General features: G+C 40.0%; 1 protein-coding gene across 1 annotated transcript; it reads right to left on the bottom strand.

The window, feature by feature from the left end:
* Positions 1–1,812: 1,812 nt before the first annotated feature.
* On the bottom strand, positions 1,813–27,152 carry avl9 (AVL9 homolog (S. cerevisiase)). Its single transcript, XM_080865345.1, has 16 exons — positions 26,929–27,152; positions 22,717–22,837; positions 18,494–18,579; positions 17,535–17,606; positions 16,789–16,878; positions 16,629–16,695; positions 16,493–16,533; positions 16,369–16,407; positions 15,178–15,247; positions 14,365–14,840; positions 13,915–14,049; positions 13,606–13,825; positions 13,097–13,214; positions 12,952–13,005; positions 5,387–5,475; positions 1,813–4,309 (listed from the first exon to the last, which is right to left on the bottom strand). Exons 1-16 carry the CDS (start codon positions 27,010–27,012, stop codon positions 4,182–4,184), a joined length of 1,890 nt encoding a protein of 629 aa, XP_080721471.1. The 5' UTR covers positions 27,013–27,152; the 3' UTR covers positions 1,813–4,181.
* Positions 27,153–27,512: the final 360 nt, after the last annotated feature.

Below are 27,512 nucleotides of genomic sequence, written 5' to 3'. Positions count from 1 at the left end.
AATTCTTTTATCCTGTATAGGTGTGAAGGCGTAAATATGCATGCAACGCGTTTGTATACTATATTGGTGAAGCCATCAATACCATTAAATGGAAACACCAGGCTGCAAACATGAAATCGAGAAACAAAATAGTTTCTGTCAAATTGCTCAGATTTACTTTCCCTTTAACGTTAGTCACAGTAAAAAAATGGGATGGAGACCAAAAGCAAAATGTTGCAACTTCAGTTGTTGCTTCAAAGACTGGGACCAGATCTGCAACTAGTCAGTTGCTGCCTCCGAAGCAGTTTTGGTGCTTTGAAGTGGTGATAAAATGGCAACGAGACTGAGTCAGTCTGCTATCAGTCTGCAACTGAATGCAGTCTCTTTGAGATTATACAGTGATTGTGATAAATTAATTGCAAATCTTTCCATCTATTTCACATTAACAACTTACATAGAGTAAAGCCAAAACCTAAGATCTGAAAGAAGTTCTTCCACAAATAGTGACACAGTTGCTGCACAACAGCGATTTACCTGCAAAATCACACAGCTCATCAGCAACCTTGCTTTTATATAGGAGTACAACTAGCTGAGTCAAGTCCCCTGTTCCACAGAGATGTGTTGCAGACAGTAATTAGAGTCTGTTTCATGTGAAACTGCCCAACTTTGCAGCAGAATAAACATGATTCTAGATATAGGATATGGGAAACCTTTTCAGCTTCATTACAACTGTAAATCTAATCCATGTGGATGCTGGGGTCGGGTGTGGCCAATTTGAAAAGTGAAGCTGGTCAAGTGATGTCTGCTAGGCTTCACCTCAGCGAACTTGAGTGAATAAGCTGGAATTCTTCTCGTTTGTCCTTTTGATGCCTTAACGCTCCAAAAATGGTCAAAACAGTAATGTTGAGGCTTACATTCAGGAGTTTAGGACTTAGTGCTGTTGGGTAAGTTTGGACAAATTTGTCATTTAGTTTACTTTTTGAAATTATCTGAACCCAATATGTCGCATTAGAAAAATTCTAATAGACAAGCACCACTGAGGATGGTGAGAAATGAGTCTGGAGAAAGGTTTTGAAAGTGGAAACATGCTGTCATTTGTGAAATAGTTGGGTAATAACTGAACTTAAAACACAAACATCGATGTTTATGTACCAGAAACGGAACTAAGGGTTTTCTCTTTAGATTTCTGCTAATCATTAGGCATCATTTAAAAACATAAATGAGTTCCCCTGAAGGAGGGATTCGGTGGGTGTGAATTTCTGATTCTCTGGGTGAAGCCACATGCAAGGTCGTCGGATTCATGAGTTCCCGTTATGCCAGCGTGCAGTTGTCGGACAACACTGTGCTGTGTTTTTGTCGAGCCATGTGGTGCTGCCACCACAACAACAGCCCCCCCTCTCTCACTCACACACCAGCGCTTTTTTTTTTGTGTAGGTGGGGTGGGGGGTGGTGGACTAACCTACATTTGTTCCCAGACAAAAACCCAGAGGGATAAAGGAAAATAAATGCTCCCGTGTATGCTAAAAATAAGTCTGGTGGGTTTTTGTTTTGATTGTTTAATACAGCAATATAGTTAACCCGATGTCCTTCTCCAATACATTAAAAGCATCTGTCAAGAAAATAATCTGAATCTGAATTCATAACACATTCATATATATATATATATATACTTAAATACAAAATGAAAATATATCATTAGAGGATTTAAAAAAGCAGCTTTTCTTTACAGTTAGCAATTTAACATACTTAATTCTAAATCAAAACACCAGAAAATGAGTCAATGTCCAAAGAAGCGTGAAGAAGAAAACAAAAACTGTAAAACTGGACAGAGCATGCTCACTGGACCACTTTTAATCCAACAGTTGTTGAGTATTTGTAACATGGAGGGAAAAGATCCTTCAAGCACCTCAAAATTACAGTTATACAAGGTAAAGATCCATAAAAAGAAGATATAACAGCTGCTTTGTGCAAATACACAGTGGTCCACAGACTGGGACTTTTTCCAGTGTTGTTACAACAAAACATGGATAGTCGTGGGACAACAAGTTACACAAGAAATAAATAAGTTGTCTGCTTTACCATCTTCAAATATACTTTTTAAAAGATATTTATGCATGTATACTGACAGTAAAGTACAAAAAGGCTTAGGTAAGGGATTACAATACCCTGTCAAACACAGCTGGGTTTCATCACAATCAGACATTAGGTTCACAAGGATTTCTGTAATAACATTGTGGTGTTATCATAACAGCGTGTTCGCGATTTGAAATTTGGAATTGTAATGTTTATGTAGGAGTGAATCAAATCTAGAGCTATGACTAATCAAGTAATGTCAACTGAAAAGAATTATTCAATTTGATACCGTTTTTAATTACATATTTCCACAAAACAGACAAAATGTAAATCAAATAAAAACATTTACATGTAAAAATAATTGATACTAAACAATACAGTGGACTCAGTAACTTAAGCTACAAGTTAGTTTAAAAAAATGCTTCCCATTTTCTCCTTTTTGACTCCTTCCCGTTATTGTCTAAAATAAAATTATTTTATTTCTCCTCACCAAAATATCCTGGAACAGCCAAATTAAGCCAGTTTAAGTAACATTGGTGGGTTTTTTACGCCAGCTTTTTCTTTAGCTGTTACCTAGCTAAAGCTAACATTTGCCATTAAAAAAAAAAGTCTGTTTTTCTGGTAACAGCAGCAAAAAAAATTCAAACAAAGTTAACTGGTTAACTTTGTTTGAATGGTCACATCAAACCAACATTTCTCTTTGTAACATTAGTGTCTTATGGTCATGTTAATAGTGTTCACGTATTAGTTCCTACATTTGCAAGGATTTTAAAGATTTAAAGGTCCATAAACTTTAAGTCATAAACACAATGTTGTTATCACAACGACTTAGAAGTCTGAAGTTCCATCTGAAAGGAAAGAAATCTGAAATTTAATTTTACATTTACAATTACATTTTTTAACTTGTAAGCTAGTTGAAAAGTAAAGTAACATTAGCCAATTTTCTTGTGTGTTTTAGTTTTGGGGGGGGGGGACTTTTGCTTAAAAAAAATGTTAGACTCATCTTATTAAATTCTTCTCATTTTAAAAACAATATTCAAAAAAAAATGTCAATCATTATAACTGCATGTTTTCTAGGAAAGCTTGTTTCTGACTTTTTTACTATCCATAAATTAAAATTTCAGGTTAGCTTCTAGAGAGGAGTCAACATTTGAAGTTGGGTATCTAATAATTTTAACTTAAAAGTAAATCAAAATTTTTAAATAATACAGAAATTTTAACTTACTTTTCATTGGCTATGTTTGTTTGGTGTTTGTTTGTTTGTTTGTTATTTGTTTAAAAAAAAAAATCAAGCAATCAATAATGTTCCTTATAATATTCTTTTTCTCAAGCTAGCTAAAAAGTAGCATTAGCTTGCTAAATTTGATGATGTTAGCGACTATTATAAAGAAGTTTTTGTTTTGATTTTTTCATTTAAAATCAGTCCTGTTAAATAAAAAACGATAATTCTGATTCATTACCACTTGATTTGCTGTTGTAAGTGATACGTTATATTTCACGCTGTTACTGCATTAACCACAATGTTACCACAGGGGACTGGTAAACGGGATCCAGACTGCATTTAAAATGTGTACCATTAAAACTTTCAAGGGACCACAGATCATGCTTTTCCATTCAATGCTGTGACTTATGTTTTCTATATATATTTTACTTAATGTCATTTCTCAGCAAAATAGTCACCTTTTTAGACAAACTGTATAAATATGCAGCACAGAGTGAACACTGCAAACTCCAGAACAGCATCTCTAGTGTCTCACAGGAAAGCATCCAGCAATACAAACGGCAGCAGTGAGAAAGAGGCGGTCAGACATAATAATGCAACCTGCTGAATTTTCTGGCTTTGATCAAAAGCAGTGGCAGTCTCTGCCTCACAGTGGTTATGGACTGTACAGTTAACACAAAGGCAGTGTCTGCCTCCTTGTTTGGGATGCGCCCCGCAAATATGATGCTGGAAAAAAGTGCCAGAAACACCAACTTATGGCTGTATATTTCAGATGGCTCTCATTTGATTTTGAATAGAGATTTACTATCCTTCATGAAACTAGCGCTCACTCTGTCGGCCCCCAAGCTTCACAATCAGAGGATGACACAGAAACAGAGTCAATGAGGATTTCCGGGGGTGTCAGTTGTCACGGTTTGACTGCAGTGGCAGGTTCAGGACAGGCTGGGGTGGATGCTGGTGCCGGCTGAGCCAATGTGGAGAACCAGGTGGACATGGCCGTCTTGGCGCTGGTCAATGCTCCTCCCACTGACTGACCTGAGAGTGGAAAATAGAGAATTTCACTTTACTTTTTTGTTTTTCCTACAGTGACACCAGAACGATTTCTTACAGTAGACATTTGATTACTTAATAAGGGCAAAGTCATGGTTACAGCTAGGTCTGTAAGTGTTTCTACAGTCTTTTATAAAACTTCATTCAGTTTGGTATTTAAACACTTAAAAGCATGCTGTGTTTGACAGAGATCAGGTAACTAAGTCTCTGAAGAATACTCAATTTCTTTACCCTTTAGAAACTCTTGGGTTGCTTTTGCGGTTTGCTTTGGTTCATTATCACTTTGTACTTTACTGCTTGGTGTTTACCTTACAATATAAATTCCCTTGAGAGCTACTCTTGTGGTAATTTGGCAATACATAAATAAAAGCAAGCTGAAATTGAAGTGAAGGTTCCATTTCCTGGTTCCATGCCATAAGTCAGGGGTGGGGGAACTCCAGGCCTCAAGGGCCACAGGTTTTAGATGTGTTTGAGATCCAACACAGCTGATTTAAATGGCTAAACTACCTCCTTAACATGTCGTGAAGTTCTCCAGAGGCCTGTTGATGAACTAATCATTTGATTCAGGTGTGTTGACCCAGGGTGATATCTAAAGGACACTGGCCCTTGAAAGCCTGGAGCTCCCCATTCCTGCCATAAGTCTTTCAAGTCTTATGTGGCGTTCCTGTTTTTGAGTGTAACTGGTGTTTTTTGCCCCTTGTTGTCAACTTTCTGTATTTATATTTGCCTTTGACAATGATATGCATACCTCCTCAAAAATGCTTCATTTGGTTGTATTTTGTAAAAGGTTTTTCTGAACCATGGAATTCTGTGATCATCCACTTCAGTGGTTTTCCAGGCCTTTTGGTGATGCTGAGCCAGCCCGTCTGCTTTTTAGGAATGTGCCACATTGTTGGATCTCTCTAATAGATTTATTTTTCAGCCTAATGATGGCCTACTTCACTTGTACTGTCATCTCTTTGGGGCTCAAACTGAAAGCTGAATTAAAGCTCAAAGTTTGCACTTTAATGACATGTTGACTGGTAACAGTTTGATCTGGGTTTAACTGAGCAGCTGCCTTACCGACTGCCTTCCCAGTCTGGACTACACTGCGACTGGTTGTCATCATGGCGTTTCCGATCTTCTTCCCTCGCTCGCTGTTCTGCACCGAGCTGCAAAGAGAAAACAAAAGGTTCACAAACGCCCAGAACAAGCAGTCTCTTTTCATCTCCCTGTCTACAATCTGACACTAAAGGAATTCTTCCTCCTTTCCAGGAAAGAAACCACATAAACGTGCTGTTGCTCAATGTTGCACAAACCTGTTATAGAGGATTATGTAACAGCAAAGAGGCTGAGCATCAGTCACAGGTGGTGAATGTGATGATCGGAGCTGACCCAACAGCGGAAACAAGACGACTAAGTTTCACAACAAATGTAGGGCTAAATGCGGCCGCGCCTAGCTTTATCTGAACAGCAGCTTGGCGCGAATCCAGCACACAACCTTTCACGCGGATCCCCGCTGACCTGACATTCAGCAGGAATCTCACTCCTGCATCATCTGGGCAAACAGCGGCGTAGTTAAAAAAGACGATGGGGATATATGTCAGCAGCTGCAGAGAGCAGACGTCTGTCACTCAAGCCTCTAATCAGCCGTTTCATCTGAACATAAACTCACTGTCAAGTTTACTACACGTGAAAATCAAACCAGAGGCCCGCAACGCCGAGGTTTGGGATGCACTTACAGGTGATGTGATTACGTCACTGGATTTCAACACACTCACATATGTTCTGTGAGCCAACAAGTCTCAATTTGTCTTATTTATGTTTATGTTATGTTAAATAAAATGCTTGAGGAAAACAAGAAAATCTTTAAGACAGAATTTAATGAATATGAAGGCAGGCTCTCGCTTTTATTCTCCATATTTATGGCCATATTTAACCTAAAAGACTGCGATTCAGACTACAAGTCTGCAGGGACTTATTAAAAAAGGTTTTTATAAAACTTTTCATCCTCATATAACTGATTTTTTCCCCCCTAAATGTGTGACTTCTTTCCCGTCACAAAATCGTGACTTTCTTCCTCAATAACTTGTTACTTTTTTATGCTTCACTTGACTTCTTTCTCTTCTAAAGTTTGACAATTTAAAAAAAACTTTAAAAAAACCCTCAATTTATGTCTTAATAATGATAAATTTGCAGTCTGGGAATTTTTCTTGTCCATCTTTGGTTTATTTATTAACTCATTTTTAAAAAAGTTCAAATATGTGAGTTTCTTTTCCTCATAAATTTGTGACATTTCTGTAATATAACCCATCCTCTCCTGGGAGCTTCCTCCCTTTTTGGCCCTATTATGTCAAGTGTAATACACATCAAAAGGCAGAGAAAATAAACTAAATCAATGCAATAACTGTGAATATTAAAGCAAACATTCAAGATTTCCACTAAGAAAAACTGCTGCCAAGATTCAGAGTGGCTCTGAGAGGCCTGCAGGATGTAAAGTCTACATATGAAACCTAAAACCAAACAGAAAATGAGACGTGTGCGTAGTGCCATCATTCCTTCAAACCACACAGAGCCGCAGAAGCAGAGCAGAGCGTCAACTTTGCGGCATCTTGGAGTCAGACGGCAGCGCCCTGCAGCGCTGTCGCCTGCAAGTGGATCTGCCAAACAAGCTGCGGTTGCTAAGCCCATGTTGCTAGGATCAATAATCCAGCTTTGTGGCTGCTCATTTCCTCGGCAGGAACCTCTCCTCGCTGTGCTTCTTTTTGGCTAAAGTAGAGGATCTGCTGACGGACAATCCCAGCAGGGCAGTTGGGTCACGCAAGTTAAAGCAACCGAATATAAGTGAGAGTAGAAGTTTCCTAAATGAACAAAATAAAATAAAATCTGTTTGTTTTATATTTTCAGCACCCCATTTGTTACCATCACCGACTCAACAGTGCCACCAGTAGTCAAATTAAAAAAATTTAAATAAAAAAAATCTGCAAAGCTTGCAAAATTAGCAGCTGTCTTTAATGTTTGGATGATTGTTGTTGTTTAATCATCTTTTGTATATGACTGTATTGCAGCACATTGTTCCCAGGGTTTCTTGGAGACCATATTTAGTATAAATCTAGAAAAATAAAATATATCAGTAAGAGTAAAATATATGAGTAAGGGACAAAAGCACCATTAATTTATTTATTTTGGTCTTGCAAACGTCCCTGTTAACAAAGCTTATCCTGATGCAAGTGTCTAACGTCCATTAGCACTGCTAACAATTCCTGTCATGTTGGATTTGAGACTATTTTAAACATTCTGACACTAAACAAAGCTTTTTTTAAACTTAATCCATATAATCTCCTTTATATGAATGTGGGTTAATTTACCATCACAGTCGTCTGTTGACATGTGCTGTTATGACAATTTCTTATGGTCAAAATGTGTCCGAACAATAATTTCACAACTTTTACATTCGTTTCATGTAGAGAAATTGTGGAAATATGCGGTTCCTTTGTTTTGATATTATCGGCTTTCATATTAACAAGAAAGTATTCCTGTAGAAAATATGATGTAAAATTTAAAAAACTTTTTAAAGCCTTAACCATGAAATAATTGCCAAAAGAAACATTTTTTGAGAACTGAGTGTTTATTGAACCTTCCGATTGGTCTTTAAAATAAATGAAATATTAATTTGCATATATGAGTGTTCATTTGTATCATATTTGCTACAGTGGGCATTTTTTGTAAGTTAATAATTACAAAATATATTGTGGAATTTACTTTGGTTTTTCAGTGGGGAAAAAGAAAAGCCAGAACACGATTTGCTTTAACCCTTGGAGGCTCCTTAAAAAGACATCCACCTTTAGGCCTAAGGACAATAAATGTCCTTAAGTCCCTCCAAGGGTTAAAGGGCTCGTTTTGAATTTGTCACTTTTTCCTTATAAAATTCGTTACTTCTTTCTCACAAATTTTAAAACAAAAGAAGAAACCTGTGATTTCTTTCCTCGTAAGTCTGTGGCTTTCACCTTGAGAATTTCTGGCATTTTCTTTTTTTTTTTTTTTCCCCCTTCCAGGAAAATGTTGCAATTTTTCAGTTAAAAAAAACAAAAACAAAACACTTTCTTTTTTCTTTTTTAATTTGAGAATTTGTTACTTTTTCCTTGCAAATTCGTCTTTTTTTGTTAATTTGTTCCTTGTTTGGTACATGAACAACTGAATTCCTGATAAGTCACAAGTGATCCCATCTGGATATTCTTAGCCTGGTCGCTTGAGGGTTAAGGATGGCTCTTGACACTGGTTTAGTGGTTTATGTTTATTCATTACACATGATTAAGGAAACCTACTTAAGATCTTAAAGCTCACATATGATCAGAAATACATCAAAATTAGAGTATTAGTTTAATACTAATGAATACTAATGAACGAGATCCAGAATCACGGTTTTAAATGTTTTGCTCAAGATGAACTGCAGCACTGGAAAAAATCTTAACTTTGAATGTGTTCAGGGGAAATCTGGGTGAAATAATGGAAACTTTGTGGCTCACATGTAAACCTGCCACCCAGTTTCACACTGGTTTCCAGAAAGCCCAGAGCGTCTGTGTGCACTCTCCATCGAGCTGAGTGACCCAAAAAAACAGCTCCTTATATAGCAGAGCGCGGTACGCCAACAGTAAAGAATCAGTGTGTGTGTGTGCGTGTCTCTGCAGCCATGCAGCTCATCACATGACTCTGTTTTCTGAGAGCATCTCTGCCACCGGCTGCTTTTTGTCCAATGCTGATGACAAGGGGACATGAAAAGAGTTGGCCTTTAGTAGCCCCCTCCTGGCGCTTCAATAATACACATGCAACACAGCACATTCACAAGGAAGTCAAGCGTGGCACTGAGTCTTTCTCTTTCTTTAATCCAGTGATGAGCTGAGTGGAGTGCACAGACTCAGCCTTCTTTTAAACTTTCCCAAGCAGTGGGATACATCAGGCTCGTCACCGTCTGCCCCACTAACACCAGTCCCCCCCTCTTCCCCAGCCGTGATGTCTCAAGTTGCAGTAAAACAGCTCTGTGTTTACCGATGCAGGGAAACACAGGGGGAGAGCTTTCTGCTGATTCTCCAGCTGATGAGAAGCACCAAGGCAGCTCTTTGGGGTCAGGAGAATGTCCCGAGACTGACGGACACCAAATAAATAAATAAAAGGTCACCGATGACACATGTTACTAAAGAAAACACAACAAGCTTTCTTGGTATGATAGAACATTTTAATATGCTGTTTTATTGGCTGGTGTGACTCATAGCTGTCTTGGCCGATACAACGCAGCAGGTTGCAAAACACTTGTGACTTCTAATCTACTGATTCATGTTTCTCAATACAAATTGTCCTCCTGTTTTTTTTGTTGTTGTTTTTTTATCTTTTATGCCTGCACATGAATTTCCACTCCTTATTTTTCTGACTGAGCACAATTTTTCAGCTGCACAGTCTCATATGTACTGATATATCTACACAAAATGAATATTTTCTACAATTAAAAGGAGAAACAGGAAGTTGGGGGGATTGGGTGGTGAAGTGTTCACACGGTTCACACCAAAGACCAGAGTTTGCGTCATTTATGTCAGAGGTTTTTGCATTTCTACTTGAAGTTTCCAAGTTAAAATACTAAAACTTATTAAACATCGTCATAATGCTACGTTTTCTGTGGAAAAAAGAAGATTTTGAAGACTTGGTTATGTTTAGGAAAAAGTACAGCGCATACTACTCATTTTAAAGCTCTGTTTTCTTGGTTGCCATGGTGATACTAAAGCATCTGGACAACATGTGTCCTGCAGACACTAAATATACTTCCTATTGGAAGTTTTTATTTCACAATAAATAAATAAATAACTGAATAAATAAAATGACACAATATGTTCTCACAAACACAAATAATCATCCTGTTTTTTTGTGACTATTTTAATTTTTTGCTTTGGCTTCTTTATACTTAATATTTTATATTGCATGTGTAAAAATACTCGTTCAGTGTTTCTATTGTATTTGTTTTTATTTATTTATTTTCTACTAAAAGACAACTCTCGCGCGTTCTTGATTCAATAACTGTAATACATCGGTGACCTTTCTCATCCTATTTAGTGCCACTTGATATTTGATTCTGATGTCTTTACGGAAATAAACAGTTGCAAAGATTTTGTTCATAGTAAACGGAGATGTTCACAAATCTAAATATAGCAGCCGTACTGGAAGCGCTCCAGAGGTTAACGGGAACGTGATCCTAATCGGGACACCTGCCAAATTTAAATCAAGTCATTTCTATGTGCCGATTACCAGAAAATCTTCCTGCGCAGTCTGCAGAGTCACTGCTCCGATTCTCAAAAAGTATTTTAAAAATTATTCAATAATTTATGATTTTTTTAAACTGCAAAATATGTTTTATTATATTTAATGAATTTTAATTTGAAATTTTGCTAATTTTACATTATTTTCAATTTATACGTTTTATAATTTTTCAAAGTAAATGTGCTAAAAGTGCGCAGGGGTGTCTGTTGATCTAGTAGAAGTCTCCTGATTGGACGCTGTGCAGTTACACTAATCTAACCCTGTGCTGTTTGTCTGTGTGTTTGTTTACTGAAGCATTACGACAAATTTCTCAGGGGCCATGTCACCGAACACCAGAGGGTAAAGCGAGAACTTTGGGTATGACAGCCAAGCAGATCCTACCATGAAGCTAAGTTAGGGACCTAGACACTCTCCACTGTGTGTGTGTGTTTGTGGTGGGAAGGCATTTATCTGAAGCGTAACACTAGACGCGGCACTCCAGCTGTGGACGGAGTCGCCTTTCATCCACACTTCCTGGAATGAAACTGGAGCTGAGGCTGAAGAAGTCTCTGGCTCCGTTTTTGAGAATGAAACTCACTCATAATTAATGACTCCGGCTGATATGAGACCCTCGCTGCCACTGCAACCCCCGACCCGAGACGACTCTGACCGCTGAGCTGCTATATCCATCCAAGCGACGCGCTGCCTGCTGCTCCTTGTCATATACTGTATTCATAAAGTATTCACAGCTGGGGTGTTTGGGTGCACTGAGCCTGACAGCCATTGGAAATTTAATCATCAGTGGGTCTAAAAACAGACGCTAAAATTTTAAAAACACATTCTTCAGAGCTGGGACTCTCAATCTCCCATATTTTGACTTATTTTTACTTCATTTGGCATTTTAAGCAAACACTGTTTTACCATTTCCAGCTCCATATTTTCATCCTTGGACTTTTTTTAGAGTAACAATTGCATGATTCAAAGTTCAAAATAAACTTTATTTATATTTTACTGGGCCTTGGTGCAGACTCTCATATTATTGCCCGTCTGAAAAAAAAACTGATAACCCCTCATTGTGACATTACAGAGCCAACAGTAGAAAACACTGAAACTGCGTTTAGAGGAATCTGAAGCCTGAACCTTTGGCTCATAGGGTTTACCTACACAAACGCTGGCATCATTATTTGTAACTTTGGCCCTTTTTAAAAATAAACTGTCAAGATCTTTATGGTACAAATATATCAACTTTTGCACGTGTTAAAAATTAGACAGCTCCTTCAAAGTAAAAGCTAGAGGATTCAGCAAAAGTGGGAAGGATACCTAAAGTGTTACTTTAAGAAAAAAAAAAACGTCTGGCAGGGGGAACAAACAAGGAGAACTTATCTTAAAAATGCTCAGAATGTGCCTGGGGGGGTGATCTTGTATCACATCGTTGAGAAGACAAGTGGAAGAAGACCTGAAGCAGGCACAGAAGAGAACCACTCCTAGGCAGACCCTGATACACCCGCCCAGTATCTCAGCACGTATGCATAATGTAACGGTCAACAGTATTGAATGCAGAGTTTAGTACTAACAAAACATGTCTGAAGGTTCTCAGTCATTAAGGTCATCGTAGTCTTAGTAGCTTGGAAAGAAAAGCGTCTGGACTTGTTCAAGTTTCTTTTCACCTCTCATCCAAGAAGCTTCTTCAGTTCAGAGAGGAACTGGTGGAGAGTCCCAGATTTGTAAGCCCTATTGGGAGTGTCCCTCAGAGGGTCATCAGAATCAGAATATTTTATTGATCCTTAGGGGAAATTATTTTGGTTACAGTGCGTTCAGTGGTGCTTTTTGGTACTCAGTCTCTCACTGAACGTGCTCCTGTGACTGACCAGCATGTCATGGAGTGGGTGGGAGGTCTATTACACCTTAAGGGAGTCCAGCTATGGACCCCCTATTGATCTTGTACCTAATAACACAAGCCAAGGTGTGAAAATGGGAGTGCGTCACAATCAGCCAAGGTTTCGTGGGACCACTTGACAACTAAGGTCAAGGCGGGGCAAGGTCTCACGATGAGTACTCCTGCATCCTGCAGGTGTCACTTTACAAACTCTGTGTTTGGTTTAATAAAGAGGGAAAGTTCTGCAGATAGTCTTTAAGCAAGGCTTTAAAGACAGGAGCCCCATACTCTCTTGCTCCCTCTGCTGCTGCAGCTTTGACTTCTTCTAACCACCACTAGAGGGCAGCAACATACACGCTCTGAGCTGCAGAAAACAAGCGATGGGGTGAAGCTTCACCCTGCATCTTATCTGCTATTAAAACTAGATACAAATCCCTGATTTTTAGAAGAAAAAGAAAATAATAATAAGATAACATGAAATTGCACTCACTGTGAGAGTCGTAGCTTTACGTCGGCTACGCTGTACTGACCCTGGAACGGATGTCTACAACGGAGAAGATGGGATCATGAAAAACAAATAAGAAACATTCAAAAGCTGCAGGTAACAGAAGTCAGTCGCTCTCCTGTCCACCTACCCTGGGGTGACGGCGGTCATGCCGGGGTGCTTGTTGCTGTACCACACCCGGTAGTTGTGGGTGATCTTCCACGCTGTGACGAAAGGTGCCCCGTAATCTGCCAGCAGCCGCTCGCTATCTGAAAGGAAGAGATGGGAAACAAAGACATCAGTTACATGCAATATGGCAGCGCCAATCCTGACTAGTAAGGCATCTAAACAGGATGAGAGCTTTATGAGGTTTTTTTTAAGTTGTACTAGTTGGAAATAAAGTTAAAACCAACTATCAGATGTGGAAACAGCTAGAAATGCAGGATAGATTTATTTATCCCGCTCGTCTTGTCTGTTTTTCACACATTATTCTGTCTGTTGTGATTTAGTTGAAGACATTAAACCTAATATAAACGCCCCGTCCATTTCTAAATGCGTACAAGCTCCCACATGTGTTTTATGGAAGCATGTGATTGCTTGTAAGAGCCTTTCTATGTGTTTATTTTACACATTTATTGTGAACAGTTTTGATTGTCTTACCTTGCTGTAATGCAGAAGACAGTAAGGAGTGAAGGTAGAGGGTGAACTGGGCTCTGATCCACTCGTCTCCACCCTCCCAGCCCGTCCCGTCCAGGAAGACATCGTCGCGGTTCTCCGTCACGTGTTTGACCAAGTAGTCGGCGAAGCGCAGGTCTGCAGTGGTCAGACTCAACATCTTTCTGAGCTCGGGGTCTTGGATCTGGATACGAGCTTCTTCCACCTGAAGCAGTGAAGTATTAAAAAAAAAAAAAAATTAAATACTTACATTTTAAAAAGTTAACACAACAGTTTCACACACACGGGACTTACTTCGACGATGGCGTCACTGAGGTGCCTCTGCTGACGGAAGAGGATGTTGGTTGCTCCGGCGACAAAGCCTCGCACCGTCACGTCTGACAGGAGGTGATGCTGCTGCAGCGCCATGTAGGGCAGGCACAGGTAACCCTGGAAACAAGAAAAGACAAAGGCCGCTGTGTTTATGACAGCCGTACACCTGCTTATCTCCACCCAGCTGTCTGAGCTGAGATTTTAATGGTTAATTATTAAACAATATTGATAAATTATAAAGTTGTGTCAAGAAGACATTTCTAATCAAAAAGGTGAAACAGGAACAGGTGCAATCAGGGTCACGCAGAAAACTTCAGAAAAGACTCACAAGAAGACGGCAATCGGCAAAAGTCCTCTCAGATTTAGGTCTGAGGGTTGCACCAATTCAAAGGAAACAGAATTTTTAACAGAAGTATTAATCGCTGCTGTTACCTTAGTGAAGATGGCGAGTGGCAGGCCGTACTGATCCTCCTCCAGACCTGACACCAGGCCCTGGGTGACCCCTCCCTGACCGGTGACTGCCTGCGGCTGCACTGTGATCGGCGTTCCGGGTTTGGAGTCAAATGTTTCCGGGAGCTCTGGCTCAGTCTCAGAAGGTGCCTCTTGCGGTCCACCTTCGTCCAGCACGCTGGGGTCCAGAGTCTCCCACTCGCTCTCGGAGGACTCAGGAGAGATGCGTGAGGGCGGCTTGAGGTGGTGATTGTCGCCCTCTGAGCTATTCCCAGAGGATTCTGTGGCAGGCTGGGCCGTCTCCACCCCGAGGTCAAGGGCGGAGCTATCGATGTCGGTGACAGACACAGAGACGAACTCTTCGGCACCCGAGACACTCTCCACTAAACTCTGGTCCTCTGACACGCTGCTCTTAGGTCTGTAGTGGGACGAGTCCACCAGGCCGTGTTCGATCATGCCTGCACGAATGTCACAGCAAACACGTTCTATCAGTCTACTACTACAATTGCACCACAGGCTGCAAAGCCTTTCACACTGGAAGAGCACAAAGATATTTGCAGGACAGGTTTGCATAACATGAATGTGTCATATGCCTAACAGTTAGCCAAAAACGAAAATAATCACTAGAATGAGCATAAAGTCAAAACTGGAACAAAATAATCAATAAAATGAAACAAGAATCCAAAACACAAAAACAACACAAACAGTTTTATTAGAGAACTCCTGTGCCGGGTGTCACAAAGCCCTGATTCAAAAGATCAGTGCCAGATCTGTCTTCCTCTTGGAGTTACTGACCTGGAAACAGCGATAACACTGTCATCAGAGCTCCTACTAGTCTGTTGACAGGAGACACATAGAACAGGACCTGCAAACATGAGCAAGAAGAAAGAAAGAAAAGAGGAACAAAATGGATGAGCAGACAGAATAAGAAGTGAGACATGAAGGCAAAACAGCAGAAAAACGTTTTTAAAAACACAACTAACACACACACACACACACACACACACACACACACACACACACACGAGTAAATCGCATTCACAGATCAACAATTTAACAGGACTTAAATGGCAGTAATGGAATCAGCCTTAAAAATGTATTAAGTCAAATAATGGAGGGTGGACTTCACAGCAACTAAGATCATTAAATATTTAAAAATGGACGAGACACACAGAATTTAACAGGATCTATAAGTGTATAAAAGACTAATACAATTAATAAAGGAGCCAAAGGGTCATCCCATGCCAATTCACAGTGGCTAAAAGCTTCCAGTAGACATTTCTTAATAGAAACTGTGCAAAACTTCAGGTCCCTGCTGTCAAGGCAAACTGGAAAACTACCTGAGCTCGATCCTTTAAACGTTTTAGGATAAATATCCGGTGTGATGGGTCTATGAATATGGATGCCTAAAAAGATTTGTATGTCTGATCTTGGACATCAGGTTTGGAGACTTTTAGAAAGAAAAATGTTGCAAGTTTAAAGTAACTTGGGCAGATTTGCCTGCAAGGAAGAGGGAAGGCGTGGGTAAGACTAAGTTTAAAATATACAAATTTTTTTGGAAACATTTTTCAGTGTATAAAAAGGCACAGGAACTTTTTTCAAAAGTCTAAAAATAGAAATAACTACAAATCAGAGACATCAGAGATGCAGCAAGCTTTATCCAATGTGAATCTGTCTCTGTGGTTATCTGCCAATACTGAGCACCACTCAACTTAAAAAGCATACTGATCAATATCTGAATCCCAAGTATACATTAACATTATATGGTTATATTTAGAGCAAATATGGTGGAAATGTTTGTCTAGAAAAACTGGGTCAGGACTCTCTTATACCTGAAAGGGACTGAAAGGAGTCATCGGGAAGATGAGCTAAAAGAGCCACATCATAGAGGCCTCGTCTTTTCTTAGAGCCAGGACTGACAGAACCTCAAAATTACCAGATTATATGAAGAAAAGGGGAAGGATGCATCAAAGTTTGAATTCTCACCTTCTTTTCCAGCAAAATGAGCTTAAAGAGGATGAGAGCCTGCAAAGATTTAAAAATAAAAAATGTAAATAAACAGGATATTTTGGGTGGATTTTAGTGCTTAAAGTAATCAGATTTTCCCCACCTTGTGTCTGAAGTGCAGGATTAGATCTCTCGGCGACATCCCTGATGGGAGAAAAACAAAATGTTTATGAAAAGGATAAATAAAAGCTGAGATTTGTTGTTAAACCCTCCTGTTATCCGACAGATCTGGCACGTACCTAGATAAACCTGTGATCCGTCCAGAGCTGAGCCCCTCAGAGAGCTGTTCATGTGGTCGTACAGTTCCTGCAGCGAAAACAGGAGGTGAGCAAGCAGCTGACCGGAAGGTACAAATACTACTACCTCACTCAAACAGGTTTAGTCTGACTGTTTTCTCACCTTCAAGATTGAGATCTGTGAGAAGTCTTTCTCCTCGAAGTAGGCGTGTGTGATGAGCTGAAGTTTGGCTTGGAGCAGACCGTAGAGAGGCTGCGAGGAAATTCAAACACACCGTACGTGAGTGAGTCATTTACAGTGTGACCCATAAAAATCCTGTCAGGCTAATTTCTGCTTTATATTTATTTAGCATGGGTGGCGACATCCTTTGTCTTGATGCTTTTCCTCCTGCCTCTGTTTTTCTCCCCCACTCTACAGTTGGCACTGCTAAAACAGGGCCTGTGGTCCCCTCCCTAAAATTGTATTGTCATAGCAACATAACCATGTGTGGAAATCCCAACAGGGACAAGGGAATGCTGATATGATTTTTCTGGGAAAAACAGTGTTTTGCCCCCTCAATGAATCCCTGTAAATGATGTTCAATTATTTATTCCTATGTATGGGGGGAAAAAAGGAATACCCTGGTTTGCCTCTGAATATTACCTCATAAGAAACTGAAATTTCTTATAAAGCCAAAAGATTTAAGGGTAAAACATAAAACATTATGAATTAATTCTCAATGGTGACACATATAGATCAGCAGACAGTGAGGAGGCCACAGTGCCGGGAAATAAAAACATCCTCTCTACACGATTTCCTTCCACTTCTCCATGTGAGCTCACTGCAACATTTTACGGCCCACTGACTTAATTTAATTTTTAGACTGAAATTAAAGCTTATTAAATTAAGTCATCCAGTGACTGACTCACCACTCGACTGAGGACACAGACGCTCTTCTGAACAGTCTCCCTGGTGACATCAGCCTGCCGGACCTTTAGGGCCTGAAAGACGAGCAAGAAAAAACAATCGTGAAATAAACTTCCCTCTGTAAGCTCTGCTTTAAATTGATGCTGCAGTTACAGCGCAAAAGGTTTGGGTCAGTTTCACTAGACTCAATGCAAACAACAGACACAGCTTTGGGTCTGAAAAGTGAAGCAAATGCAGAAACCTAATAATGCACATTTACATCCTATAATGACAATAATAGCCAACAGGCGGCTAGGGTTAAGGTACCATGGCTACCATTTTTAGGAAGTACGGCTTAGAGCAGAAAGGGAAATTGAGAAGAGAGTGTGACATGATCTGGGATGGTCCACAGCTCTACCATGTGAGATGCAAGGGTCCCAAATGTTTGAAGTTATTAAATGTGAAACTACAGACCTCACTTACAGTGGTGATCATCACACTTCACGTCACCCTTTTCCTGCAAACGTAGCAGCTCTGTCTCTAGTTTTAGCCACTTGATCACAATGGCATCTTTTTCTCCTGGAACTAAAACACCTCTTTCTTTCAGGAACTACTCTTGCTTTTGGGACGAGGCAATTCTATTCTATTCAATTGTATTTGTATTGTGCCAAATCACAACAACAGTGGCCTCAAGGTGCTTTATACTGTAAGGTAAAACCCTTCAATAATACAAAGAAAACAGAAATAATCAACCTCGGTGGCTATTAAAGAAATGAGGAAGTTTAAGGCACATTTCAGACCTTTTAGCAGTAGCTGCAAATGACATCCTACCAGGCTCTTACAAAATCAGTAAAATTAAAAAATATATTTACATAAACTGCCTGGTTCCCCACCCATGTCATGGGCGTAGCTTTCTGTCATAGAGCTGCTGCACATAGATGCCTGCTCATTAAAGTGTGCGTATTGTCGTTCATAAACTGACCTTTGCTTCTATTTGACGATAACAGGACACTCCATAGACACACTTTGTGTCTCCACTGAGAGGCGGCAGGTGAAAATACACCGTGTCTGCAAACCAACAAAAAGACACAATCACATTATTATACTACGTGCTAAAGGGCAGAAAGAAAAGAATAAACAGCATGAGAAAAATCACTTGTGTGCAGTTAGATGAGACTGATATGCATTTTCTGTGGTAAAACAGCAGATTCAGCAAAGACCATCAATACAATAAAAACCAGTAAGTTTAGATAAAGAGTGTTTGTGGAACTGCAGTGACTGACGGCAGGTTTTCAGACCAGTTGCCAAACTGGATAAACTTGAAGGCAGAAGCAAACATTTACAAGTTGCTTGATGATAGCTGGAAAAAAGAAAAGAAAAAAAAAGCCGTTCTTCATGTTCAGATTAACTACAGCTCACAAGTCACGAGTAAGAGTTTGTGCAGTTTACACTCTGTTTAAAAATGTTTGCTTTAAGTTTTACTTTTAGTTCATCAGAAGCAACGTTTAAGAAATTCAGAACCGGCTTTACAAGACAGACACCTGCACATATCCCATCAGCCAATCACATGGAAGCATGAGGACACAGTTGAGACAACCAGCAGAAGTTCAAACTGAACATCGGAAAGAGGAAGAAAGAAAGGCGATTCGAGTGGCAATGAATGTGGTATTGTATGAAAAAGAGCATCTCTGATGATGTACACACAAAAAAACAGCAGCAGAAGCCCACAGTGGGTGTGACTCCTGTCAGCTAACAACAGGAAACTGAAGCTACGAAAGCTCACAAAAACTCGACCCTAAGAGACTGGAAAAACATGGCTGCATCTGATGAGTCTCAATTTCTGCTCCAAGATTCAGGGAGTCGTATCAGAGGGTACAACAGTCATTTTAATATTTCAATAATCAGTTAACGCCAGAAAAAAAAAGCATATTAGACAGAAATGCTTATTCATTGTGCTGCGTTTTGTGTTGTTTTCTTCAAACACAATTTTTGTTGCAGTATTTTGCAGAGTACATTGTACATTGGATGGATTTCCTGCCATCTAATTGGACACCACAGAATGAAACAGATTAAGTGTTCCAGCTGATAGAGAGGCACGGCTCTAACACTGAATATTACATCTATTTTACATTGAGAGTTCTTTGATAATTGTTTTATTAAACAACAATCAATAAACATTTTAGGGCTACTGAGAGAGCTGAGTATCAACAGTTTTGGAATCAGCAATTTTTTAATGGCCAGAAACAATAAATGAAGGATGACTGCATTTGAGAGTCATGTTGAACTATTTCGGTGCATTCAGGGACACTCTGGACATTTGAACAAATAAAATCTTTGCTGCACTAGACGTCCAAATTCCCATCATCCTTTTAAGCATTTTAAAACTTGTTTACGGAGGCATCTCAAGCGTTTTGCTTCCCAAAAAACACATTTTAAAAAATGCTTTTCAAAATTAGCAGAAGAGAACTTCAAAAACACATAAATTCACCCAACAAAACCCCCCCCAAGATAAATCATTATGATTATGGTTTATGTACAGTGAAGAATAAGGAATTCAAAAGGAGAAATTCTCATTACTGAGAGGTTTGGACTGGGAGTCCAAAAATCATGTGCTTTACAACCTGATTCCTCTTCTACACTCACTGGGAGATATTTACCAATATAGAAACAACGTCAGTCATCAATCAAAAGCACAAAGATTAGAAACTGCAGCGACACGACAGCTGTCCTCTGTCATTAAGAAGATGGGGGGGAAAGGAAGAGACTCGAATAAAACTTCAGGGCTCAACCGTTCATTCAGTCTGAGGAGGGGGGCTGAGGAGGATTTCACAACGTGACTAGTATTTCCTCTGAACAAGACGACAGTGGGGTCACAAAGGTTAGACTGTGGACGTCACAGATTAAAGAAGAGGCAACGGCGGGGGCATCTGGGCAGAGGCCACACTCTCCGTACGTCAAACCCAACCAAGCAGCCCTGATATGCCAGGATCCAGCTCTCATGTCTCTGCTCAACACAGCACACAGATTCTGCTCCACTAGATCACCATCTTTCTTTTTTACTGACTGGATCACCTGTGCGAGGATGCGATAGCTTAAGAAAACTGCTTTGAAATAGTTTAATGAGACTGGTGATTTTCCAGTGCCAAACATGTGCAGGAGACTCCCTGTTTGCTTTTAGTGTTTCACAGAAGCAGCCGCTGTTGTTTCTTAATCAGTTCGCAACACGCTGGAGGCAACAAAGGAACCGATCCACAGAGATTTCTCTACAGTGAAAACTGTGCGAGTGGAGCTCAGGCTGATATGTATTCAAGGGAGACTTTTTAGACTCGGGGGGCTCACAGGAAGTCAGCATAATTGATCAGACATAGCACCAGTGTAAACTCTCAAGGCTCATGCAGCAATGAGCCCTCCTGCATTATTTACTCATTTTGCAGCTCCATGTACATTATTACTGGATAATACTTATTGATTCATTAAAGCTGCAGCTGGAGATGATTGTAATTACTTTAGATACTGCTGGCCAGTTTAGGAAAGCCAAATTTAATCATACATTCATCCATTATTTATTACACGCCTTTGGACTGCAGGAGGACGTCAGAGTATCTGGAGAAAACATTCAGGGTTCCAGCCTCCTGGCTGTGATGCATCAGTGCTGACTACTGACCACTACACCACTGTGCCAAATTACAGTATTTGCTTCCAAAAATGTAGTAGAAAAAAGTAGAAGATGAAAGTATAATAAGAAAGAAAAACATCAAAAGTATATTAAAGCTGTACTTCAGTAAAGCAGAAAGCAACACCCGCATGTTTGATGAAGTACAAATGCCTTTCTGATACAACTCACCCATTTATTTGGGCTTGGGCCTGGCACCAACTTTTGAGCCCTGAGGTTGTGTTTATGTCTCCTCCCAGTCGCAAACTGGGGATTTTTCACATGTGAGTCACGTGTGTAATACGCTGCATGACAAATCTGAGTAAATACACCCAGTTATGTTGCAGCAATGGTCCTAGCCCAGTGACATTTGCTGGGGATAGGCCGGTGGCACTCTGCAGATATCTGCATACTACTTAAAATTTTATTTTATTAAATATATTTCAAAGAGGATGCACCTCCCCAGGCCCTGCTCTTCTGGACACAGCCCTCGACTTGGGAAAAAATAACAATTCTATTTTTATCCAGACCATATTTCAATAAACCTAACAAAGCAGTTTCTAATGATATTTAATATTAAAGTAAAGCAAGTGACCCCAGAATCCAAATCTGGGTTTTTCAGCCCTTAAAAAGTGATGAAAACTGAAGTCCAGAAACATGACTCACTAAATTAAATGGTGTATTATTGCAAGCTGTTCCTTAATATCCTGGATACTTTTACTAATCAGTCTCTTGGTGTAACAGCAGTCTCTGTTACATGAAGCCCTCGTTTTTTCACTGCTGAATCACCGAGCTGACCAACAAACAGCTGACAGCTCTGAGCAGGAAGTGAGAACTGTCCTCTCCATGCTGATGAGTGTAGTTTTTGAAGTTGAAACTACAGATATGAACCTTGGCTCGGTTCCTGCTATTTGCCTTCACAGGTCAGCGTGAAGCACGGGCCCGTCACATGACCGCAGCCACAACAGGCGAGTCACTCACTATCGCTCACACCCACCTCTCTGTTTACAGAAGTGACACCAGCCTTTTAAAATCACCGGAGGACAATCATGATTTTATCACCTGTGTGAGAAGCACCTGCTGACTCATTCCCACACTTTGAAAACTCAATAAAAAAACTTCAATAACAGTGATTTAAACCCTGTTTTATCGGCATAATAACCAGCCAGGTATCTGAGGCCTCCAATTATCTTGTCAGTAATTTGATGCCTTTTGATGAATATTACGGCCTGCTTCGTGGTACAGCCCGTCCAACAAACAGAGGACTGACACAAAGAGATAAACAACTATTCGTGTTCACATTCACATAACCAGTGACTGTAACACACGTCTTTGGGCTGTGCTAGGAAGCTCGAGTACCTGGAGACAAGTGGAGAACATGAAAACTCTACACGGGCCCATAAGCAAAACTTCAAGCTTCAAAAGCACATTTGAAGTCTCAGCAGAAAAATGCTCCATTTGTAAACAATCTGTCAGCACTCTGCAAATGAAGTAACACTGGGATCTTTGTAAGACTTCATAAGACTTAATTACAAAGTGAGTTTGTGCCGTACCCTCCTGGTAGTTGTGAGCTCCGTCAGGAAGAGCCAGGAACGGGAGGTACTTCCACTCTTCTGGGAGCAGGTTGCTGTCATGACCCTCGTCTGGCATCAGCGGCGGGTAAGAAAATTCGACCTGAGGAAAGAACGGAGAAAGAATAACACCTCATTTAGGCTGTTTTAGCTCACACGGGTCATCTGCGAACAGACTGAATACAAATGAGGACGTTTGTCAGTTTGAAGTCATGGAAAATTTCCATCACTTGCACTGAATGACCTCACATGTGTTTTCCTAATCATTTTACCCTCACCTCAAATGAAAACTTAATGAGGTGCAGGAGGTGCAGTTTGCCACGTCTTCTTACTGTGATGTTTTGTGCCGGACGTTTAGCTTCACTGAGGTATTTTAGTGGATGTAATCATAATAAAATTATACAGGGATGCTTCTCTAACGGCTCTAATTGTGTTTATCATAGTTATACTGTTTCCTGTATCTGGGACACATATTCTAAAATCTAATATCACTAATTATGAGCCGTTTGTGTATTAAGTACCCGCTTTAAGGCCTCTAAAGTAATAAATCTTCCTACGCGACATCTGTTTGGAAGGGTAAAGGTAGACAATGTGGTAAAAAACATCACTTTACTACAGCAGTTGGAGTTAAAAAGAAAGACGTGGCTTGCAAAGTGCTTCACAAAATGAAAGTAATTTATAGAAACCAGATTTTATTGTCATAGTGTAACATCTGTAGTTTGTATGTGGGCTTAAAATGAAAATCTAAAGTTACAAATGCATCTGCCTATTAGAAAGTTATGGTATGCAGTGGAAGACACAGCAGCAGCAATTTACATCATGTTGATCATTAATTTTCCTGTTTAGTTGGACGGTGCATGCTATTACCGTCTTTCCGTTAATAAAAGACACTTCAGTGTCCCTTCTGCCATAGGAGTTATTAGTAATGTGAGAATTCTGCCAGCTCCTATAATGGCTCGATCATTTCACTCAGACAGGAAACCGTCCGAAGCAAAACTCAACCACAACTGTAGTGTCAAAGGCCGCCTAGAACATCATCCCAATGAAACTGATGGTGCAGAGGAATAGCCTAGAAACAGGCCTGCAAAGCAAATACCATGCACATCCTGGAAGCAGAGGATTTATGAGCAATCACTCTCCTCAAGCCAACTTGGTGTCACTGGAGTGGCAAAAAGAGATCCAACTAAATCAGAGAAGGCTTTGGATTAAGAGTAGACTCATGGGGGCAGTCAATAACAAAACAACAACAACATCTCAATGTGAAGAACACTGAAGACCCAATAAATGTAAAAAAAAGTTCGAAACAGATGTTTCCCACACCTTTTCAAATATTTTTGTCCAAACTTTTTGTCCAATTATTCCAAAACCTGGCCAAATGTGTTATTCAGGATAATTGAGTTTATCCCAACAACACTTTCCAGGTGATTTACTGGTCGGCCAACATTCACACCCTCACCAGCAGCCACAAGCTGTGGGTAGAGACCGAAAGAGTGTAGAGCTGTTCCTCCACATCAGGAGGATATATGACATTCAGGCATTTGACCCAGATGCCTCCAAGGTGAGCTGTTTCAGGTATGTGAGGAGACCTCGGGGGAGGAGCTCAAAACCAGCTCCTAGCATCACTTCGCACTGCCGCACACAGAAACAGCAGTACTATCAGGTAATCAAACTTAATTCTAATGACAAGAGAAAGAGAACGGCATGTCTGCAGCTCGTTTAATCAGCTTTGCTCCTTTCTCTACTGCCATTGATCCTTTCTCTACTGAGTCGGGTCCTAATTGAGGTTCCCATATGTGAAAGCACTTGAAATAATTACTAACGCTCAGCAACAGTGACTTAAGTGTACCTTAGAAAGTTTCATATACACATCACATTTCCTTACTCATGAAGTAATGAGAGAGAAGTAAAGTAATTTAACTACAAAGAATGAGTTAATTCAAATGCAATTGAAAAACAAAAACAGCGGACCCGCACAAGTGGAAGAGACAACTGCTTAAAGATTAAAGTTAGATTACAGTTTTCACACAGCTGAATAAACGACACACAGAAAACTGATTGAACAGAAGTGTGAGATGGTCGAGAATTTACTCCAATGTCCTGTTATATCTTAGATAGCAAGGAGCAGACGGCTGAGTTTATTATTAAACTTCACTGAGACAATCTGCAAATTTCATTAACAGTTTAATAAACTATCATCTTGTCTTTATTTTTAGTTAGCACAGACCTTAAACACTTCAAGCTGTAAGCTAATGATAGTTATATAAGAGCAGACGCTGGTGCAATAAGATGCATGTTTTACGTCCAATGGATGATGATCTGATTAGTCGACTAATCGCAAAAATAATCAGTGACTAGTCGACTATCAAAATAATAGTTTGTGTCTATGGATGAAATGTCTAATTTGGACCGAGCTCCACATTTTGTGGCATTTTCATGCAAATCTGTCCATGAATTACTATGTAATCCTCCAAACAAACAAACTAAGCCAACTGCAAAACATGTTAGGGTGCAGATTTTTAATGTATGTGCCAATGTTTCTTAATGTACTGTTAAAAATAAACTTTGCAGATGCAAGGAATTAAAAAACTTTCAATGCCTTTATCAGGCTCATTTGTGCATTTTTATTTGTGTTTACATGCTTAAAAGTAAGTGGGAAAACATAAGTAAACATATTTCTGTGTGATGGATGTTCCTGCTGCATCACTGATTAAGGTTTCCAATAAAAAATACATGTAAAAGGCCTCGAAATCCTGCCAGGCAAGCAGATGGACAGCAGGTGAATAAGAGGAGGAGGGAGGTTGTGAAAGAGAGGCAGAGAAACGGATTAAAGAGCCAGGAACCCAATCTTGTGCCGCCCAGCAGGAGATCGCTGACCCTTATCCGATAACCTCCACCACCTCCATCCCCGAGTGCAGGCCCATTAAAGGCAACAAAGACTGCACACTGGGTGCTTTATCGGGGCTCTGGTCTCATCTTTACATCAGGAGAACTGCTGTTTTATCTTTGTGCTTGAGCAGCAGCTGTTTGCAAAACCGCAGAAAGAAAAACAGATGGAGAGCGGAGACAACAACACCACCACTGAGGAGGAGGAGGAAGTTCAGTGTGTAACTGCACATTTAATGAAATTTGAATCAGCAGCAGAAGAAGAAGAACAAAACAACAATGTGAGAGAAAATTAGAATGAGTAAAGCAGGGTGTTAAGCTCACTTTACATTAACGGCCACACAGAGTTTGGTCTTAGGTGATGATTTGTCAGACAAATTATTTTCACAATTAAACAACTGCTACAAATGTGAAATCTTGTAAACCTCCCCGTTGGAGGGCCAAAGTTTCATATGTAGTAAAAATCCTTAAAAAGATAAAAAAAAATAAAATAAAAAGGTAAACACTGAGTGCTACTGCCCCTCAGCAAGCTTCTAGAAGTTAGCCAATCAAGAAACAGCAGACTTAAACGGAAGGGGCTCTTTAAAGAGAGACTTTGTTTCAGGCAGAGGATAAACTAACCAGTCCTGTAAAGGGCCAGTGCAAGATCGAGCAGGAGTTTTTAAAACTTTTTAGCATGCAAATCTGCTCAAGTGCTGTCCTAGAATAATGAGTCAGTAATGCCTTCTGTCTGTCTTGTCAGCTGGGCACAAAACATATTTTTCACTTTTAAACAACAACTCCTATAATAGTGACAGTTTCAAGTGTCTTCTTTTGACCAAAAGACCCTAAATATTAAGTAAACAATGACATGAGACCAAGAAAATGTTTCTAAACAGCTCAAAGAAAACCTGAACTGATTGATTAATCGGCTTGTTGCTCCATTTTTGTGCATACCCAGATACAAGCAGGGTCCAGGAGCAGTGATGATGAGTATGCTGCAGCCTGTGATGAAAACACTGAACTGTTGGCAGCAGGGCTGGTGTTATATAACCATGTGAGCCCACAGCAAACAGCTGATCTTAACCCCTCTTACCTGACAGGGAAGCCAGGCAGTGAGAAGTCTGTAGTTTTTACTGTTTTTATGTTTAGAAATGTCCGCATTACTGCAGGACTGTGCATGCGCTGTTTAAAAAAACAAGAGCATAATAGACACGTAAGCTGACACTCGTACTGTACAGAAGTTTAGTGAAAATGCACCTTTATGTCAACTCGATGTGAGGACTCGGTTAGCAGTTAGCCGATGTTAGCTGGAAGCAGGGGTTCACGTACCTGGCAGCCTTTTTTGTGGTGAAATCCAACCACCACGATGTGCAGCACCGGCCCCTTCCCTTCGTCTCTGCCCTGAGGCTCCATCCCCGCTCCTGTACCCGCAGTCTAGCGTTGTTTTAGCTCCGGAATTGGATGTAAACACAGCTAACCGAGGCCGACTTTTCTGTCTATATCTCCCTGAATATGTGACAGACAGACAGCAACACAGCAGAGATGATTTTCTCTTCCGCTTAGTCCCCACTGGCCAAATGGGCAAGAGCATTCCCCGCAGCGCACTTCCGTTTTCGCTTAGCGAAATTTAAGTTTACAGTTAATTGCTCCCCGAGGACAGTCTTCAGTTAAGTAGAGTCAATGGAGCACATTTACTTGGACAAAACGTTCTTAAGTGTGCAGACAAACGCCAAGGTTTTATTACAGTTTTTAAAATTTCTGCATTGATATTAAATTCAACTTAAAATAAAATGTCAGTTGAATTTAATTTACCTTAATAAATTCAGGTTTAATGAGATAAATGTCAATCTAGACTTTAAAGCTAGCTTAACCAAAAATACATTAATTTTACTAAAATCGAGACTTGTAAAGTA

The sequence above is a fragment of the Rhamphochromis sp. 'chilingali' genome (assembly GCF_963969265.1).
Source record: "Rhamphochromis sp. 'chilingali' genome assembly, chromosome: 18".
Lineage (NCBI taxonomy): Eukaryota > Metazoa > Chordata > Actinopteri > Cichliformes > Cichlidae > Rhamphochromis > Rhamphochromis sp. 'chilingali'.
This window is presented reverse-complemented; position numbering and strand designations above follow the sequence as displayed.

Bases quoted from the DNA above. Each gene is read 5' to 3' on its own strand.
- avl9 (XM_080865345.1), bottom strand. From the start codon at position 27,012: ATGGAGCCTCAGGGCAGAGACGAAGGGAAGGGGCCGGTGCTGCACATC. The intron at 14,050-14,364 runs GTAACAGCAGCG...TCTTGTTTCCAG, and splicing joins CACTCGCCATCTTCACTAAG to GGTTACCTGTGCCTGCCCTA. The intron at 13,215-13,605 runs GTAAGACAATCA...TCTTCCTTTCAG, and splicing joins GTCTTCTGCATTACAGCAAG to ATAGCGAGCGGCTGCTGGCA.